This window comes from Haliotis cracherodii, unplaced genomic scaffold, assembly GCF_022045235.1.
Source record: "Haliotis cracherodii isolate W230 unplaced genomic scaffold, xgHalCrac1.p SCAF_19, whole genome shotgun sequence".
NCBI lineage: Eukaryota > Metazoa > Mollusca > Gastropoda > Lepetellida > Haliotidae > Haliotis > Haliotis cracherodii.
Window position 1 is genome coordinate 1,245,383 of NW_027266274.1, and position 21,793 is coordinate 1,267,175.

General features: G+C 38.2%; 1 protein-coding gene across 4 annotated transcripts in view; it reads left to right on the plus strand.

Moving 5' to 3' along the window:
- Window positions 1–18,324, plus strand: part of LOC139466653 (CWF19-like protein 1) — a 411,301-nt gene extending 392,977 nt beyond the window's left edge. For all 4 annotated transcript variants that reach the window (XM_071248237.1, XM_071248241.1, XM_071248239.1 and 1 more), the window contains one exon: window positions 16,882–18,324. In XM_071248237.1, the coding sequence (XP_071104338.1) occupies window positions 16,882–17,020 (139 nt within the window). In that variant the 3' untranslated portion in view covers window positions 17,021–18,324. The remainder of the gene's footprint in view (window positions 1–16,881) is intronic.
- Window positions 18,325–21,793: the final 3,469 nt, after the last annotated feature.

Sequence of the window (21,793 nt, forward strand, 5' to 3'; positions counted from 1 at the left end):
ACAATGATCAATCAACATATTATCAGTTAACCCTTTGAACAAAGTATGTTGTTTTTACATCGGCACTTCACGCCATTATATGAGTGTATTCCCTTTGTATTAGAAAACCTAGACATGTAAACACTCACTCTTGACTTATCCACTGTGCAAGATAACAGTGATTAATCAATTAACATATTTTCTGTTAATCCTTTGATGACTAGGAACGATCCGTTGATTTACAAAACAAAGTTAATCAACTGATCATTCATCTCTTGCTGGGCTGACACGTGCATATTACATAACACACATTTCACCTCACTTCAAACCTGGATTTAGATTGAATAATTACCCCAGACACAATAAATGCCAAATGGGAACCTTTTTCAGGTAATCTAAGTGGTGCTACCACTAAATGCACCTGTAATAAATTCATTAACTGAGCATCAAGTGAATGACGACAAATACACAAGTGTAGGGTTATATGAGAAAACGTGGATGACAACAAGGGAGCAGTAATCGTATTATCAACGCAAGCCGAAATCCAAAAATCCTTTCACTGCATGGATACTTTTTTTAGTATTAAACTATAACCATCTGGGGTATTTCCAAATGACATCTAATGAGCTCCGCTGTTCTTTTTGTCTGTTTGTTTAGGCTGAAGAAATTAATTAACATGCGCCCTTTGTCGAAATCATTATAGATCACGGTTAACCAATCAGTGTTTAAAAATGCGTAAAACAAATATTGCCTCCAGCCTCCAAGTTTATTTAGCTGCAATCTCATTAAAATCAGATCTTAGTTTTCGCTACCGCTTTGTTTAGCGATAGTGAGAACTGAGGTCTGATTTTAATGAGATTGATTTAGCTGTCCTTGCAGACGGTAGCCTAGTCTCTGGTCACGCTCAGTTGCGTTGCGTATCATCCGGGTACTCACGGGGAAAAAACAATAACAAAGGCAACAACAAGTCCGGGGAATTGCGTTAGATCAGTGCCCCTTTAAGATTGTAGAATCGTGTTTGTCATCAGTGAGTGAGTGAATGATGTTTTGATAATGCAGCAGGCATCATACTTCATCGGTGATATCCAAACAATGTTTCACCAATCAACTGTTTTTCTTACCACCTGTGCCATTTAATGAAAATGGTAATATGCTAAAATGTCTGTACTCATTCATGCCACTGAAATAGCAACTCTGGTATCCATTTTGATGATTATGTCGTAGGCGCCCTCTAATAGGTGCCAAGTGGCAGCAGAACAAAATAGATGTGGTTCAAATGTCAGATGTTTACTGCAGTGCTTTGCATTGTGTCCTCTCCTCCCTACATGTTCTGCAAGGCTCCTGGCCAGGTTATCAATTCTAATTATAGGGAAAAATACAAAACAGGAATAAATTTTCATTTAAAGTTTATTTTAACAAAAACAACAACAGGGGGCAAACCTTCATCAACAAAATCCTTACCCTTCCCTACCTACGTAATACAATTCATCATTCTTCCTGAAACTTGCCCTTATAACACCCCTCTAAATTAACTCCCTAAAGTAAAATGTCCCTAAACAAACCTTACTTTATTTCTCCCCCACCCATAACTAACACTGACCTAAAAACAATATCCAAAAAAAGAAAACGGACAACTAGTGAAAAAGTGTGAAAGGGTCTTGATTCAAGACCTCATATATTCTAGACCACATATTTTCGGAGATGCTGGTGAAAGGACGACTGACAATTCCCTTACTTAGTTTGGGTTTTAAAGTGCGTTTTTCCAACATATGCGTAATTTGCGCACAGCCGGCCAGGCCATTTAGTGACGTGGTCGAGAAGACTATGTCTGAAAGGTAAGGCAACCTTGAGGGGCTTTATGGTCACTTAATTAATTTGGGCGGAAATTTGGAATTTTGAAATATGCCATGCAAATAAGGTGGGGGAACTAAAGGAGTTTGTAAGGTTGTGTGTTTTTATAGATTTATGATTGAGGTTTTATCGGTAGTATGTTTGTTGTGTTTTTGTTTTTGTTTTTTGTTGGGTTTTTTTAAATGCAGCCGAGTAGGCCTGTTTTGATTAGATAAATGCAGAGTGCTTTATAGGTTTGTAAGTTATTTAAGGGGTTTAGTAGAGTTGCTAGTATCATTTGGTTCTTGTAGTTTAGTGTGGATTTGAGTGTTGTTCTGTGTTGTTGGTAATGCGTGCAATGTAGTATTACGTGTTCAGGAGTTTCTATTTGGTTGCAATGTGGGCATTTACCGGTTTGATCTTTTTTTAATTTGGTGCAGATGTGAAATTAGTTTTGTGTTGCCTGTTTGCAATTTGGTTATTGCCCTGTCCATTTTTATCCCCCCGGCATATAATGCGGTGGGATATAGCTATCAGCCAGTCTGTCTGTTCGTCCGTCTGTCTGTCTGTCCATCCGTCCGTAATCATTTCCTTTTCGCGGCAGAATTTGAAAACCATTCAGTGTATGTGATCGAAACTTGGCAAAGCTATCAGGCACATACTGAAGGGGTGCCTTTTGATATTTGGGGATTTTTCTGATTTTTATTTTTTTAAATTTTTATGGAATGAAGTTGGACATAGACTCAATTGGGGATGGGGTTCATTTCCGGGGCAGAATTCGAAAACCATTCAGTGTATTTGATCGAAACTTGGCAAAGCTATCAGGCACATACTGAAGTGGTGCCTTTTGATATATTTTTTTACGAATTTTTATTTTTTACAATTTTTATTGAAAGATGTTGGACCTAGACTCCATTGAGGAACAGGTTCGTTTCCGGGCCAGAATTAAAAAAAAACATTCATTGGGTAAACAATGTATGCTTCTTAAAGAACATTCAACTGTTGACTCATTACATACAGAATTTCACATTTACTAGTGGTTACTTTACAGACAGCTGCCGGGGGATATGTCATCTTTTTGATGACTCTTGTTTCCTTAGTAATATTTTTAATTTCGTTTTTAGATTTTGGAAGGTTGATGCTTACTTCTTCTAATTTTAGTGCTGATTTAGCTGTTTTGTCAGCGTATTACATACCAAGCACACCAACATGGGCAGGGATCCAAACTATTTCTATGTCTTTGCCTAGTTTACGGCGATTGTTGTAGCTTTTAAGTTTCTGAGGTATTAGTTTTGGATGTATTTTTGTCTTTTATAGCCTTGAACCCACTGAATGAGTCTGTTAGGATAAAAAAAATTATATTTTGGCACTGTATCACCATTAGTTCGGCTGTAAAGATTGATTGGTTGTTGGGGAGCCTATAGGATTTTGTTTCTTTTGTAGGTTTGTTGATGTGGATGCCCAATCCCGGGCATTTTGAGTCTGGGTCAGTGTGACACCAATTTGGCCATCTTTTCATGTATGCATGCTAGTATGGTGGATTTAGTGGTGTTTGAGTCGGTTTCTTTATTTAGTTTGGTGGAGAAATAGGTCGATTCCGGGGGTTTGGAGTTTGGGTATGAAAGAGTTGTTTGGTGCTGTGTTTAGTTTTAAATCATTTAGGTTGTGAGTATTTAAGTAATGGACACTGGTCCAATAGCATTTGGTCGATTCCCACAGTTTAAGATTACCCATTTTGATATCTTGCTCTAAGCGGGCGAGGTTATCTAAGGTAGATCAGTTTGGGGTGAAACTACTTTGATCTTGATTTATTATGTTATTTTGGTCTAGATAGTGTTGGAGCCAGTTTTGGACCATTGCCTCCATGATTTTACATAAGTTTGAGGTTAGGGAGATTGGTCTATAAGCTCTAGCTTCGTCTGCCGGTTTATTTGGCTTTGGTATTGGGATGACCAATGCCTCGTTCCATGAAGTTGGGACTTGACCGTTTTTAGAGACGAGGTTGTATAGTTTTGGTCGTGATTCCAGAAGATTTGGGGGCAGCTGTTTAATTATTGTGTATGAGGTTAGGTCTAGTCAGGGGGCTGTTCTTTTTTTTGATTATTTAGTACATGGAGTAGTTCCTCCATTGCATATGAGTGGTTTATTTTTAGGTCTTTGGGTAATTTGGAGAATTTATTTAGTAAATTTTGCGCCCTACTGTTCTTGGATCTATGTGATGATTTCTTTCTTTGCAGAATTGTTTCCATTTTTTGGCTTTTGCAGTTTTAACAAGGTTTTGTACTTGATGATTTCGTTGATGATTTCGTTGGTGTGCTATCTTCAGATGTGTGTAGTCTTCTTTAGCTTTATCAAATGCGCTTTTGTGTTTTTTTCTGGTCTTTTTAATTTCCTCCGTCCACCAAGGTACAGTGGTTTGTCTTATTTCTGGTGTTGTGAGGGGGATTTCCTTTTATGCTATGTTTATTATGCAATCTGTTTTGGCTATAATTTTTTGGTTCTTTATTTTCGAGGTCTGCTGGGTTAACCTGGTTGCATAAAGTTTTGAAATTGTCCCAGTCGGCCTTGTTGTAGTGGAATTTTGGTTCTTGGGGTTTGGGGTTTGGATGTTTATGTTTCCTATCGTAATGTGTATTGAAAAGTGGTCCCTGCTGAGTGGCTCCTCGTGCACTTCCCACAGAGTGCTTTGGGGCAGATCAGGGGTAAAGATTGTTCAGTCTATAGCCGACATACTTTGGTGTTTAGTTGGTTGGTTGTTATTTAATAGTATTAGTGGGGTTTTTTCGATCAAGTCGGCGATGAGTTTGCATCTGTTTTATCTGTGATACCCCAGGAGGTGTGGTGGGCATTGAAGTCCCACAGGAAGATAGTTGATTTTTGGCCAATTTGATTGAGGGATTCTAAGTCTTCAGATTTAATTTGTTTCGATCCTGTGGTATCTATTTATAATGTTTATTGTTTTGTTATGATTTGTTTTTTGTATACTATTTCCTTTTAGATTCGTTTTTTTTATTGTAATTTCTTTATGGTTAATGTCCTCCCTGACATGTATGATCAGGCCAACGTATGAAACAATTTTATGCTGGCAGTGGGTGTGATTTGTTTGTGCATGTAACCTAATAACATTGTTAGGTCATTTAAGGTTTTGGCTCCTGTGAGGTTTGGCGTTTTATGTTTGAGGGTTTTTTTGTTTTTTACAGGGGGCACTAGATGTCTCTAAAAAGTCTTGGTCTGTGGCATAAGATTCATCTGTGATATTGTTTTAGGTTGAGGTGTCTATTATGACTGTTTGTTGTTGTGTAGTTGATTGCTGTTGTGTTTGTTTGTTGATGTTGGTGGTTGTCCTGGCAGTTCGATATTTGGTTGTTGTGCCTGTTTGTGTCCTGCAGTTGTTGCCCTGGTGCCTTTGGAGGTATGGGTGTTAGGTCTGGGTATGCTGCTAGTCTTGCGGCTTGTTTTGCCTGCGGGTGTTGATGTTGACAATTCCCAATGAAGGGTAGGCTTATATAGCCAACAGATGGACCATGTGACCAGGAAAAGGGACAACACTCAATGAACACGCTCCTGACATCTAGGTCTCTCAATCGTGGCTTCCAACAAGTTGAGCATGCAAGGAGCATGCCATCTTCCCAGCCACTTCCAACGTACAAAAATGACGACAAAGATAGGTACTACTACGTCAGCCGCCCAAATCCCCTTAGTCTTACCCAACCCCTATATTCCTAATTTTTTTTAATTAACCCAACAAAATTCCCGGGCCGACCACAATTAAAATAAATTATAATATCACAATATCCCCACAATGGACTATGACACTATGTGCCTGCAGTGCTCATACCTGGCTTGCTTCATTCTCATTAAAATCAGATCTTAGTTCTCGCTATCGCTAAAAAAGATCTGAGGACATCCCATTACGGATCACGTCAGAATGACCTTTAATCAAACCAATGTTATGAAAGTGACAGTCGGAATGACTTTTCTAATCATGCAACCATGAAATATTTAACACAGGGTATTCCGAACGACAGTTTCGGGTTTTATGATTATATCCATTACAATTTAGGCCATCTATAAGCCATTCCGGAATGTTGTTCTTATCAGTTTTAATTTTTTTAATCAAGAATACATCAAAATATGTTTCGAAGCATAGTCGCCAATTTGAAACTGGTGTTGTAAAGCTCGAGAAAGCTTCCTTCTGATTGGCTAATGTTGATTTATTGTCAGTCATTTCATTGGTCAGTCAAAATTTGCGAAAGGTTGTTCTGACGTGACCCGTAATGGGATGTACTCAGATCTTTGTTTAGCGGTAGCAAAAACTAATATCTGATTTTAATGAGATTGGGCTTTGGGCTTGCTTTGTTTTGACATTCCATGTCACAAGGAGAAATGTTCAAATGATCATGTAGGTAATTTACATTAAGGGTTACGTGTTAACTCTTGTTACAACCCTTAATGTAAAAATTACTCTTAATGTAAAAGACTTGTGAAGATTCCGGGGTAGAATAGGTCTTCAGCAACCCATGCTTGCCGTAAAAGGCGACTATGCTTGTCGTAAAAGGCAACCAACGGGATCGGGTGGTCAGGCTCGCTGACTTGGTTGATACATGTCATCGATCCCAATTGCATGGATCCCAGTCACTGGATTGTCTGGTCCAGACTCGATTATTTTACAGACCACTGTCATATAGCTACATACAGGTAAACAAACAAACAAACAAATCCAAGTACAATGATAGAAACAGCTGGGTCCTCTTCCAGTGTACTCAATAAAAAATACAACAAAATCTCTACCCCATTTTGTCTATCTTTGTTATTATTACCAGGTCGATCTCTCCGGGTAGATATATGTAAACACACATAATGTAGCGCTACTGAAACCAAACATACTTCTAAGCGTCAATGTCAATAACGTGCCTGTCAAAACAATCTTGTTTATCAGGGCTGAGCTACGTGTTTCAGTGACGCCAGCCATTTTAACTTGGTGACAGCCAGCTAAGGTCGCAATGAAGTTACTGATTTTGGCTAAAGCTTAGCATTTTGCATTAGAAAGTTTAATCAAATGAATTTCGTACAGAGGAACTCCCGATTCGTCAGAAACTATGTAATTTTCGCTGATGTATTAATGTATTAGATAAAGTCCAGTTGTCTCCTGACATTAGTAATCTTCCTCTTTGAATTGTCCATCGTAATTCCCGTTTAACGCCACTCTCAGCAATATTCCAGCTATATGACTGCGGTTTGTAAATAATCGAATCTGGATAAGACAATCCATTGATTAACATCATGAGCATCGATCCACGCAATTGGGATACGATGACATGCATGTAATCGTTCATCTTTTGATAATGGAAGGCAATTAGTGAATCAATTAGATGTCATTCAAAAAAAATAATTGATTGGTATAAATACTGATTATTATACCAAATTACCTCCAGAGATGGTTCACCTTACTCTTTATTTCAGTGAAAGTAGATCTCTCCAAGGAATAAGGATGTAACGGGACGTAATTTCTCATAATTTGATTGATCAAAAACTTTGGCAATCTACAGTACAGTTTCAATCCAAGGGCAGATAAGTCAGCCCAAAAGTTTCCCTTGTCCTCACATACATATTCATTTTAGTTACCCGACTGCATTTTTGAAAACAGAAGAGTCTCATCAGGACATGTCCGTTATTCATGTATGGCCTGATGAGACTCATATGTGGTACGAGTTGAAAGCGCTAGCCTATTAAAACTGAGTTCAATCTTACTCCACTTATTTAATTTTTACTGACACTGGTCCATGTTAAATAAACCTTAAACCACAGTGGGATCTACTTCTGACAAAGCATTGTGTTTCCCATAGGAAAGCATTGTGTTACCAACATTCATGAAAAGCTATTTATTCATTGACAAGAAGTGTTTGACTCTTAGTGACATCCAGACAAGGATTATTTGAAGTTCGGGTCTGGGCGCTACAATGTGTAGAAGAGATGTGAATAAATGAAGAAAGATTGGAGAAAAGCATTAGGATTGCATAGTAATATAGATCATCATAAATGTCCATAAATTGCATTATGAGTACACGACCATAATAAATAGGCACATTAGTGCACCCTCACATTACAATAGGGTCAGTAGCGTCATGAGGGAGTAGATTGGAATGTAAACAAACAAAGGGAGGTAAACGTGCAGTTGATTCCCAGTATTTTATGATATATTACAGCTCTTCAACTGTAAGAATATTTCTGCATTGTGATTACAATATGTGGACAAGTGATAAAAAGAAAGAAGACTTTATCAAGGTTCTCTGTCTATTCAATTCACGAATATCACAGGATAGTAATTTGAAGGAAAATGTGAATGAAAAATCCAACACAAACAGATGTGGATGTAAAGAAACTACAAGAACTAAAGCTGGTCGTCATCTTCTGTCCTTTCTCTTCAGAAATATTTGGTGTAAGGAACACTTCTTGTAATTTTTCTCGATATCCATGGAATCAATTCGGACTTGGTCTCAAAAGGAAGGGGTAGGTGTCATTTCCGGAGCACAACTTCAAACGGGGTACCACTTTTCATCCAAACCTGGTACATGTATTAATCAAGGGCTGTAGTGGTGCCTTAGGCTATTTAGGAATTTTTCAAAATTTTATTTTTCCCTGTTTCCATCAAAACAAGTTAGACTTAGCTGAAACGGACTTAGGTGTCGTTGGTACATTTTATTAATCAACAGCTGAAGTGGTGCCTTTTGCTTGTTAGGAATTTTTGAATATTAATTTTTCCTGTTTCCATAGCAACATGTTTGACTTTGACTCAAAGTGTTCCTGAATAAGGTTTAGAATAAGGTGGGAAATTCCCTGTTCTGTGATATCATCCACTGGCATTTTAGGCCAAGCAAAAGTACTGAAAATTAGGTACATCGTAAATGTCGCCATTTTTTACACATGACTAAATCGCCACTCACGGCGTTATTTACAGCATGTTTTGAAATCTAAATTTCGGATATTTACTCGGAGAAATGAATTTCAAAAATAGCATATTAGTGATCACGGGTAACTGTCTCTCATGAAATCACCAATGATCATTCCAGAACGTCTCCGATAACCCTAGAATGGTTTAGAATGTCTTGGAAAGTACGCAAACACGAACGCCGATGTGAACTTTCCGCCATATTGGATAGTGTTTACAAAACCACATTTCAAGTACACCGGCTATGCGGCGCCTGTAACATCACGTATATTTCAAACTTAGCTGCGATACACACATCCTTGAATTCCTCATACATTTTAGAATCAAATGACCAATGGTCTTTGTCACCAATACAAAGTGGCTTGATGAAATCAAGCAAAATAAGTTAGGTGTGAAAACGAACGCTGTGCTCGAAAAACTGCACTTGTTTGAAATGCAAACAAAGCAAAATACAGATTTTTACACCGTGTAACATTTTCTCCTATTTTGAGCTATCCATTCGTCTATTCGTGCAAGATATTGGCTCAACATCTTCAGAATATGCATGGGAAGAGAATCGTAGGAAGAATAAGGGAATTCAAAATAGATACATTGCAATGATTTGATATTTTCAACAGAAATTGTCAAAGTTACCGTCCTGTGTGACGCCATGACTGACGCAAAATCATGCATGACGACAATGGTATTTCTCGGAATTTCTGACTATTTCGGTTTGTTTCAATGAAAATTATAATAACAAATAACAGTACATAGATTGTCAGAATGGTTCTGATTACTTACATGTCACATTTATGTATATACGATCCCTGAATCAACAAAAGTCCCCACGTAAAATCCATCGTACTGTTGACAGTTAACACGCCATTTTGTAAAAGTTGGTCACAGGTAGTGATGTCACACGTCAACATTGTTGTACATTTTTGGTAATTTCTTTGAGGTGAAGGTCCTTGAATGAGAGTGCACATGATCATTGTACCATGCTGTTTACAGTTTCAGTTATGATGTAGATTTTGCATCTCTTTTCACACAATTAATTTCACTTTGGACATTTGTCAATGAACACGCCAATGAACCTTTGATAATCTCCTGTTTGTTTGAACATTGTTTACATAACATTTGATAGGTTTTTAGTGTCGAATACGACATTTCTTACCTTTGGACAAGTGTTACAAGATGAAGTGTAAATGTAACTGCAGCATGTACGTATTTCTTGGGATGTGTAATAGTCAATATTATAAGTTCATATAACAAATGTCAATGAATTGCCGTTTTATTTTATTTTATAACTAAAACTGAATATATTTTAACAAAATGGATAATATTTTTCGTTAAAATATATGCACACATATCAGAAAGAATAAATTGTCTTGGTCTTGGAATTGTTTTTATGTCGTTTGATACACAGAACAGTGATATCTAACGATTCGCCAGGTGCGAATTAGTCACAAACAATTTACAAATTATTCCTCTCGTTTTGCATTATATAATCAATGGGTTCATTCTTTTTTCAATATTGTGATCACAGGATATTAAACTGTTTACTTATTTTCTCCAGGAATTGTAAAATGTATGAAAATAAAATCCATGCCAGGTACCCTGTTGGTTCAACCTTATACAATTATCCCAATAATTCTATACCAATGGAGCTTTCTTCACATCTCTTGTTGTGTAATTCTGAGACGAGATTTAAGAGAAATAATCACATAATAATGAACACATATATGTCCAATATTGAATATAATTTTGGTTATTTTGTAATATTCTTTTGGGTATTTCATTACGTAAATTGATGCCAAACAGGTGCGTGCCTTGTCCAATTAAGATACACGGTAAACTATCTAATTGTTCACATATTAAAGACATTATTTACTTGGTGAAAGCAGTTATTATGGTTTGTTTTTTTATAACTTAACGTATACAGTTTCTTTATCGATATTTGTGTTGGAATAGTTTGGTTCCTCGCGAACAAAACACCACGAAAATATATTATCCTTATACACAGCTAATTCTCCCCAAGTGATCTGAGTTACAATAAACTAGTGCTAAGCGTAACAGAGTTATGCCCCCTTTTCTTTGTATGTGTGTAACCTCTCTGTCGCCTTTTGACGTCATAGAGAAAAATCAGTTTTCGTCATTTACGGCATGCTATTTTTTACATTGAATGTATGTCGTTATACATACGCATATAACTCCATTTGATCTATAGTTATGTCGTTCAGATATTAGGCAGTATTTTGTTCGCTCACAGTTTCCGTAAAGCTTCTTAATAAAAAAATAACGTCGCACAGTAGTTTTATCGGTGTACGATAAAAAGCAGAGAAATTTACTGTTTTTCAACGCAGACTTAATTGGCGGACAACGCTTAGAAGTGTATTTTTTTTAAACCGGTTTAATATTTGCAGTTAACTGTACACCAATAAATAGGAAATTTAATATTCTCCACCTCACGTAATTTTATAGCCCCAGGTAGATCCAATGCCGTGTGAGCGCAATTCTCGCACAACCTTCACTTTTCCATCAGGTGAGGTGAGGTGAAATTAGGTTTAACGTCGCATCCAAGATTTTTGCACTTATATAGCGATGTGCATGCACGTGTGTGTGTTTGGCTGCTTGTACTAATCCGGACTGATGCCGATTTATAGCGCTAGCTCACTGAGATACCATGCTGCAGTTTAACATGAATACCCCCCCAAAGTATACTGACTCCGAGCCGACAAGTCCTTGTTTTAGCCCCTTAATGCTTTGCGCTAGACAGGGTAACAACGCTCTACCTCTAGACCAAGGAGGCGGTCTCTATTAAAGTGATAGGATGTCACTCTGAACTCGGTCAATACGTGAGTGAGTGAGTATGGTTTTACACTGCTTTTAGCAATATTCCAGCAATATCATGGCGGGGGAAACCAGAAATGTGCTTCACACATTGTACCCATGTCAGGTATCAAACCCGGATCTTCGTCATGACAAGCAAACGCTTAAACCAGTAGGCTACCCAACCACCCCTGGTCAATATGTAGCTCTGATTAAATCTCTTTCTTTGTTTTCGTCTTTTAAATTGTCTCATTACTTTCATGGCTTCTGCTTCTGCACATGCTATCATTTCCGGGGCAATTCAGCCTTTTATCGACCCATGTTCACACAAATATCAAATATGTGCAAAATGTGCAAATGAGCATTGACTGGATTGTTTTCAGTTCATTGAGGTTTGAATCGAAAAACAAATGTGCAAATTGTATGAATCCGGGTAGCCGCAAACACGCTTTTTGGGGGGAATTTAATTATAAGGATTGACTGGATTATTCATGTTTCATTGAGGTATGAATCAAAAAAGTCATGTGCAAACTGTAAGAATCTGCCTTACAAACGTTTGTACATCATTTGACCCGATACCTTAATGCCTCCACGCCCCACCCCAAATTCCACAGTTAATCCTTATGATTAAATTCCACATTAAAAACATGTGTTATCTTCAATAGTTTAAACCAAAAACATTTGTATATATCAAAGCAGACACAAATGACAAAATTGATAAACATTTCAGGTGTAGGAGTACATCTGCAGCGTGACATGAATCAGGTGCTTGTTTAATCTATGCATATAACTTGACATGCCCACAAAGTCAGTAGCCAATCAATGGTGAATATGATCAAAACAAAGTTCATAGGACCTGTCAATCAAGGCAAGAGGTGAGAAGAACTGCAACTGTCAGACTGTAATGAACCAGAACATATATAATTCTTACAAAAATCCTACCTCTATTACATCATAGCCATAAATTCCCATTTAAGCAATAATCACACTATAAAATCTTTAGATTTTTCATCAGACATCCTCTTTGCTGCCAATCATCCAAATAGTTTTGAGGTAGACCCTATTCTTTGTCACACTGCATCTGCGCATGCACAAGGCGGGAAAACATCACTTCTTTCTGGTGTGTGTTGGATCAACAAGCAAAGGTTTTTGCTGATCAATCCAAAAACTTATCGGATAATTAACCACAGCTAGTCAAGATTTAAAATATTACAGCAGACAAAATATGATCATCAAAAGATTACAGCAGACAACCTATGACTGTCAAGCTTGTTGTGAACGGTGGTATAGAAAAAAAAAAATCGTTGACATAAGTAGGTAGATTTAGTTTACGTATTGTGGGGCATGGATCCCTCCCCACTACCATCATCGGGAGTCTTCTCAGGGTGTCGAATTGATCAAGCGATCTGAGATCCTCACCCTAGGTGTACATGTAGAAAGAGCATGTGTACTCCAAGATCAAGATGCACATATTGCAAGGACTCAAAAGAGAATGTTGACAAGCTCTATAAAGCCCTAAATTGTTTTAAGTCTAAATCCAAGAGGAAGACCAGATCATCGGACAAAAATAATTCAACATCGTTTTCTCCCAAAACCAAATCTAAATCTAAATCAAATATGGAAAAGTGTTATCTCTCAGGTAAACTGACTTCCTCAGAGAAACACACAGGCACCAAAGGGGTGATGTATAAAGAGAACAATGTTTTTCCTGTTGAGGAAAAATCACGTTACTCAACCCACCCGCCAAAACCTAAGGAGCAGGCATCTAGCTCTGGTCTTGGGACCGCAGCCTTATGCCCGGGTGCTATGGGTAGTTTAGTCACCCATGGTTTCAAAGAAACATCTGAGTCCAAACCCATTTCATTCTCCCCCTTGAGTATCAGTGAATGGTCTCAATCATTAATCACACCATGTCCGAAATGTTTGACAAACGTTTCCAAGCTATATCACAGGATATAAATAAGCGCTTCTCATGAGGAATCCAATAGTATACTCACGTTTAAACCAAACGACTATTCATTTAAAGATATCTTTCATGAAATCTATCATTTGATCCCATCTGTCAGACCACCAAGCAATGACATAGAGAATCTGGTGCTTTTTGAATGGGCGTGTTATGAAAATCTTGTAGAAAAGGGGAAAGGTTTTCATACATTACCTAATCCGTCATTCACTGAAAATGTGGTCTCAAAAATGAATGCAGAATAAAACGCTTCTACCAGCAGAATTTTCCGTTCCCCACATACCCTACCATTGACGAGGAGTATTTTGATCTGGTCAGACACCCTAATACGAGGTTAAATGTTGAGATGAACATATTCAAAGAATTTGACAATGTTAATATTAAAAAGCAGATGATAAACATTAGCACGTTTATGAACTGGTTTGCAGCAGGCATCAGACATGTACTTCCCCCTGTTAACAGTGAGGAATTTACAGGCCAACCTTGCGACACTGAAGTTGAAATGAACTTGGAACAAGTTGGATTCATTCATAGTGCGCTGGACAGCATAATGAAGAAGCAAGAAGATCTCCAAGCTGCACAGGTATATCCGGATGTCCACACAATTCCTGCTTGCTCAACGTAATCATCTTATTCAACCGGTTAGACGTAATATCAGTTGATATTGGCTCCCCCACTTCTTCCTGGCAGACAAACCTCTGTGGTTGATGAGATTTCACGCACCACTAATCAGAGATTCAAAACTCCACTATCTCCTTGGCATCCAAGTTCAATGAAAATCAGTCAGCCGATATTCAGTCACAAGGATCCACCTAAACGCAGGCATGTTATATCGGGACGTGAGTATTTTTGTTCCTCTACTTGGAAAAGTTCATCCCATTCCAGACGAAGCCGAGGGAGACAAATCCCAAAGAAGCAGAGGTCGTGGTCAATCCTATACCAGAGGTAGAGGTAGCCGCTGTTCGTGACTCTATATCCAAGAATCTCTCAGCCAAATCCTGTTGACCTTGCCATTCTACTGGACCTCGATTACCGATAATCAAAATTCATTTTAACGCCTACCGTGGAACCAGTCGGCGGTTTTCTGTCACCATTCGCCCAAAATTGGAATTCAATTATGGACGACCATTGGCTGATCAAAGAGGGTACAAACTCCAAGCTTTGGCTATGTGAACGCATGTGCATTTCAATCTGCACGAAACTCACATGCATCAGGTTACCATGGCGGTTGCCGTGATGCGTATGGGCAAGCGGTTTTATTTTCATCTGCTTTGTTTTTTTATCATCAAATTTAATTTTTCCGGACAAGGTAATGTTAAATTTTAGAAACTTTGACAAAAATTACCCAGACATTTCAATGACTTTTCATGCAAAATTACATTGGGTGACATTTCTTTTGCGGTTCAGTATATAACGGGAAACATGTCATCAGTGGAAATGTACGTCAATACCATACCTGAGGTGAGATAAGTATATATGCTGTTGGCTATAGAGCAACAAGTATGTGTCTACGTCACAATGAAGGATTAACTGGAAGTGACATCATAGATGACCTCAGAACCAGATATGATGTCATAAATGACCCAAGTGATGTCACAAACAGAATGAACCAAAAGTGTCGCCTGAGATGTTCTCAAAATCGGAAGTGACGTCATGAAAGACCTCAGAATCGGAGAATAGCATCATAAGTAAGGTCATATATTGCCCAAAACAGGTAACAATCATGATGTCATAGAACGGGAAGGATGCCACAAGTGCCAATTCTTCAGGTTTGCCGAGGGTGAAATCAGGAAGTTAGGCATTGGTTCATACCCTGTTTCTTCTGTGTATTCCCTTACTTCACTGCTGCCGATTATCCGGGAGTACTAGATGACAGATCCCGTCTGTCCCTCTGGTAAATACTGGCTCTGATGTAATAGAGGTAGAATATTCGTAAGAATTATCAAACAATAGTATTCATTGTTTATAATTCTAAGAATACTACCTCTATTACATCAGGAAATAGTCCTTCCCACCTCCCCAATATATCTTACATCTTGTCGATGAAGGTTATTGGAAAGAAGTGATGTTTTCCCGCCTTGCGCATGCACAGATGCATTGTGACAAAGGATTGGGTCTACCTCAAAACTGTTGGGATAAATGGCAGCAAAGAGGACGTCTGTTGAAAGATGTAAAGATTTTATAGTGTGATTATTGCCAATTTATTTATGGCTATGATGTAATAGAGATAGTATTCTTAGAATTATATACAATGATAACTATTGTTTGATGTCAGGGAAAAGGCTGTTTTAAATGACATGGTCAGCTACCGCCAGATTCAAACATTAGTTCTCTGAGAACACATGTGGGTTAGAAATGAAATGAAAGCCGAAGACATGAAATTTGTGGAACCATACATATGCATGAATTTCACTAAATGTCCTGTGCATGATGATACATGTGAGCAGAAAGGGAATTCCCCCGACTGTAATATTGAGATTCCCCAACCTTCCATAGTAATAAAAGTAATCCTTTTCTGTGGGCGTGGCTTATTTGTTTTCATTCATTGAAAAATGAATGCTATAACATGTTATCAATTCATCTAATCAGAATGCAGGAATTATGATGAACACAACAAAAATTTAGATATACAGTTTTAACACAGCATAAAAATGATGCAATAAACATTCCCGAACAGAGAGTCCTGATGCACCTTGAATTTGTTAACTGGGAATAGTTTTCTGCAGAGCTTGTTTACGCCTGCCTTGCCATACCTGATCAAGGGAGGTGATCAAAATATATCCTGCATTGAAGTATACTATGTTGATGAAAACACCAATATTGGTGTGAATACAGTCAGATGCTTTGTTTAAGGAGATAAAAAGTGATGCCTCCATTCAAGTCACAACCTACTCAACACCATACTATTTTGACTCATTATTTTTTATAATATCAAACAGATCATGTTTAATATTATCATGGTACAGTTTTGACATGCCCTTTTGTAAATGTAAACAAAGGTATGTCACCTATATGAATTGGACACACAATGTGTTAGGTTCAAGCTCTATGTAGGAACTACAGTTTCTTCAGGAACTGTTAGTCAAAGAATGGCCTTCCAGATGACTACTGTTTGAAACGTATAAATATATATATCTATATATCTGAACTTTTGTCCTGGAGGGTAATGGTACCCTACTCATTGAGTGGAGTGCCACTGTACACTGGAGTGTGAGTATTATTTGCTAATTGACAAATTAATGTATTTAAGTATTACATACATTTGGCTGTGTGTACAAATCAATGGGTTTTATGTTAGCTGTGATTGAAAAGAATTCGTTGACTTGTGAAAGAAAGTGATGTTTTGTTGCAGGGAAGCTCTAGCCCAGCCCGCAGTGTTGGACCTGCCACACAGAGTGGACTGGAGAAACTGTGCAACTACAGAGGCGGAGGCCACTCTCATGGCCACCACTTTTAAAGAAGCTTTTCAACAATATGACTTTAGTCTGTAGATGTGGAACTTAGCGAATAGATCCGATAGTGTATTCTGTCAACCATTCAAATTACTAAAAATAATCAATATTATATAGATGTAAGTTTCATCAGAAAACTTAAAGAATTGTGTCAAGGCACTTGATCAAGTAATTATCTCATGTTATCATCCATTTGCTCATAAGAGTGGTTTGACTTATGAAATAAGTATGCAAACAGTTTATGACCTCAATAGCTTAAGCTTTTCATATGAAGTTTAAGATAGGACTTAACCCGGAAATAGGAACACTTCATCTCAAGGTCTCCAGTGGAACAGGCCTGGATTGACTTTTGTGAAAGGTCAAGGTTACCAAAATTTTAAAGGCTTTCATTAGACATATAGATATATAAATGTATTTGACTATTGCATTATATATGAAAACTTTCATATGATGAAAACACAAAGTATAATTCAAGAGTCACTTTGTTTGGATTTAATATAACACTTTGATTACTGCATCTATTCTATAAAACTAAGGGAAAGAGATAGTATTAGAGCCATGAGTTAAATCACTGGGTTTCCCTTCTCAACATGACGTAATGCATTTTATTATCCATCGGGTTAGAAGTAACCGAATTCATAATCGTGTGTGCACTAGGGAACATATCACTTAACATTCACCAGTGTATTTTTTACGTCATCTGAACGTCATTGTTATTAGAATCTTGTCGTGACATTGGGTCGGAATGATGTAACACAAGACTCGATGTCATAGCTGAGGATTATTGGCTTATTTTGACAATTGTGGTTTTCGAAGATGGCAGTTGTGATCAGTGCATTTTTTCTAAAGGGGAGCTCAAAACGATGAAGAAATAATGGGTAATAAACAAATTGTATCCTACTGCTTCATGAAACACGTGTCAGAATTTGTATATTACACTCGTTCTCACTCAGGTAGCAGGATTTCTGACACTCATTTCGAAAGTCAGTATGTCACACATGCTTGTATAATATTGTCTCTACTGAACTAGTATCATTCTCTCAGCCCAATTTCTCCCCCCCCCCCCCCCCCCCCCCCCCCCACCTAATCACAAAGTATTCCCTCTCACAACCCTTCACTACAGCTTTGCAGATGGTCATCCTCCAACTCTTGCCTGCCCCCTAATCCCTTACCATAGTGTATGCCTTACCCACCCGTGGCTGTGGCTTTGCTACTGCGAAATGGTTAAGTTGTGATCAGAAAACCATAAGTACAGTTCATCCAGACTAGTCAGTGCAACCACCAACTGGGCTGATATATCAAGCCACAACTCATCTGTCATCAATAAAAGAATCAGCATCTCATTAGTTTGTTATTTTTGTTCGCTGCTTGTCAAAAGGTCAATGCCAGCATTCAGGGATTTGTGAGTGAATGGGTGAGTTTGGTTTAACCTTGTTTTAAGAGTATTCCATTTACATGTGTATCACAGTGTGTCAGCTCACTGTGGGAGCAAAGTCGGAAGTAATGCAAGTCTCAGACATTTACCTCTTTGGTGAAACCCACAAGAACAGGTATGGTGCTGACAAACTTAGAAACATAATCGAGGCGAACTGGGATTCTAACCAATGATCATAAGTTTCTGAAGTCTTCTAGGGATGCAACTTTGGACACCAAGTTGCAGCATCTTAGACGACTGAGCCATCCATACCCCCTTCAGGTTTTTGTAAAGGTTATGTCAATTTTATAGGCATGTCATGCCACATGAAATATAGTGGCATATCTATCAGGTTCATGAAGGTTATTATGAACATGGTAGCATTACACATTTATAAACTGACTTTCACTTTGTGTGAGTTCATTGAAGGATGAACCTTCATAGAGCGGGGACAAACTGTATGAAAGTCAGGACTCAATACAATACATTGTTTGGCTCTCACTCGATGAAGGTTCATCCTTCAATAAACTCACACGAAGTGAAAGTCAGTCATAGTTTTATAACAAAGGATGTATACACAATTTCATTTAGTACATTTATAATAACTTTAACAAACACAGGATTGCTGACACACAAGTTTTTAAGATTCAAGAATCTGCACCATGCCACAGGGCATACAAGATAAATTTTAACTACTTTAAATACTTTTAACTACCAAACAGTACAATGTATACATTTCATTGAGCATCAACCTAACATCATAGATTGGCAGCAAACTACAAGAACATTACGGCAGCATGTACAGTGTTTGTGCATCAACCAGGTTTCAAACCAGCTGAGACTGAGCATTGGTCATCTATGACCCCAGCATGGGTGCAGTTGCGTATACAACTAAGCTCCTGGGTATCAGAAGTAAGAGTACTTGGCAGTCTGCCATTTGCAATACATAATAACAACTACAACCTAGCTATTTACAAATGATGAATGAAATGAAATAACCCCAGGAACATTGTGGGTGTCTAACTGCTACAATGATTAGAAATAACCAAGAATACCACTAACATGAATTAGATGATGAAAACAGACAATGTGAAAACATGAGAAAAACAGTTCCTTAATTACTGTGTGAGAAAACCATTTCCCAGGTATTACAGCGTGTACCCATGAATGCATGTCACTGTCACAAATATCTTTGGCCCGATCACTCATCACTCGCTGTGCCACACATGGCATTCTGAGCATGAGCTATGGTATTCTGAGAGGTCAGAATGTATCTCAAGTAACAGTCTGGACCAACATCGCAGGGTTTTTATGAGGGCGGTCAGGGACATGAGCAGCAGCTGCTGAGGTGGCAACACCGATACGGAATGAGTGGCCGTTAAACTGTTGGTCATCCAGTCCATCTGTGGTAAGTATGGATCTAAGACTTTTAAAAACTCCATTAAAGGCAGTACCATGAAATGGATTGAAAAGATCAAATTCTCAACGAAATCAACCATTTAAAATGATAGTCATAAAGCATCCGATATTGGCATGACAGTTGCCGGAATTGAGGGGTGGGGTAGCAAAAACAAGCTTTCGACGTAATGGATAAAGGGCACATACATCTCAAATTACCGTATTCGACCCATTAAGCGCCCAGGGCGCTTAAAAAAAAGACAGAAAAGGTGCACGCTTATTGGGGACAATTCAGGTCAAATTGGCGTAAATTCATCAGTAAGCCTTATCGTATTTTCTTGAGAATAGTGCACACTTTTTTTCCAAAAAACACAGCTGTGTGGAAGGGGGTACGCATTATACACGAATTAATGAGTTTTGATGGGTTTTTTCACCCATGGAAAGACATTACTGTGAGCACGTAACACCGGAAATACCATGTCAACAAATCCATACTGAAGTTCTCAAATTATTCATGTTATTACACTGTCTGGCTATAAAAAGTGTTCTTTGTATATCTGGACTTTTGTTTGTAACTTATTTCATGGGTCGAATACGGTTAGTTCACATTAACAGTGTTTTGTTTGTTTGTTTGTTTGTTGTTTAACGCTGCACTCCGCAATATTCAAGCTATATGACAGCAGTCTGTAAATAATCGAGTCTGAACCAGCCAATCCAGTGATTGACAGACAGACAGATTTATTTGTATAAGACCATTTGACCCATTGTACAAAATACATGTACATTTTATTTATCTAGAGTTAATTGATACTGTGTGTGTGTGTGTGTGTGTGTGTGTGTGTGTGTGTGTATGTGTGTGTGTGTGAGAACACGTACATTAGAAATTTTGCAAAATTTATCATTGCATCGTTGTTGGATACTTGACAGAGTCTTTCTAAACAAAAATAATTATGATTAACTGTCTTTGGGATATACATTTCCCGCCGACTTGCATAGAGAGGACAGTTGTATATAACATGAAGTTCATCCTCAATTACATGACAGTGTTTACATAAGACGGCATCCTCCTCAATATACACACCCCTACGTATAAGTTGAATACCAAGAGTATTCTGTCCACATCTAAATTTGGTTATTAGCCTTCTATATTCACAATGCTTAATATTTGATAAATATTTTTCACAAACGATATTAGATTTATACAGTTTATAGAATGAGAGGGTCTTGCTGCCTAGAGATGCATGCCAATTTTGAAACGAACAATCTTTAACTCTTTCGCTGAACATATGTACAAATAATTCTGCATTGCCAACGCCTTGTGCAGCCCATACATCCCCAAAATCATAATGACTTAGCAAAAGTCTGATATGCGATGCCCAGTTAGGACGTTTTCAGCAATGGATAATAACATTTTATAACACTGGTATGGATATCTGTTTGGACTCATTTGCAACATCTTAAACCAATATTTAATGCCTTTTACATAAATAGAGGTAACCTCTTCATCATGGCATAATCCCGGGAACATGGACGTCGAAGTTTGCAATGGGCCAGGACAGTAGGACGTTGGCAGAGAGTGTTTTTCCCTGACAAAAGCAGGTTTCAGCTGTTTCACAATGATGGTAGAGCTCGAGTATGCAATCGCAGGGGGGACGTTTGGTGCCAGGCTGCATTCAAGAAGTTCATCCCTTTGGTGGAGGTGGTGATGGTTTGGGGTGGAATTTGTGGCAACCAACAGACGAAACTTGTCAGCATCTGTGGCAACCTCAACGGCCAGTGATACATAGATGATGGTGCCTCCATTCCTTCGCCAACAGCAACAGGGAACACTCCTGCAGCATGACAACGCTAGACCACACAGACTTCTTGAATACAAACAACGTCAACGTTCTTCCACGGCCCGCACTCTCACCTGACTTGAACCCATTCGAAAATATTTTGGGGATCATCTGAAGCATCCGATCCGAAGACGTCCACACCCAGCAACAGCAACAGCAACA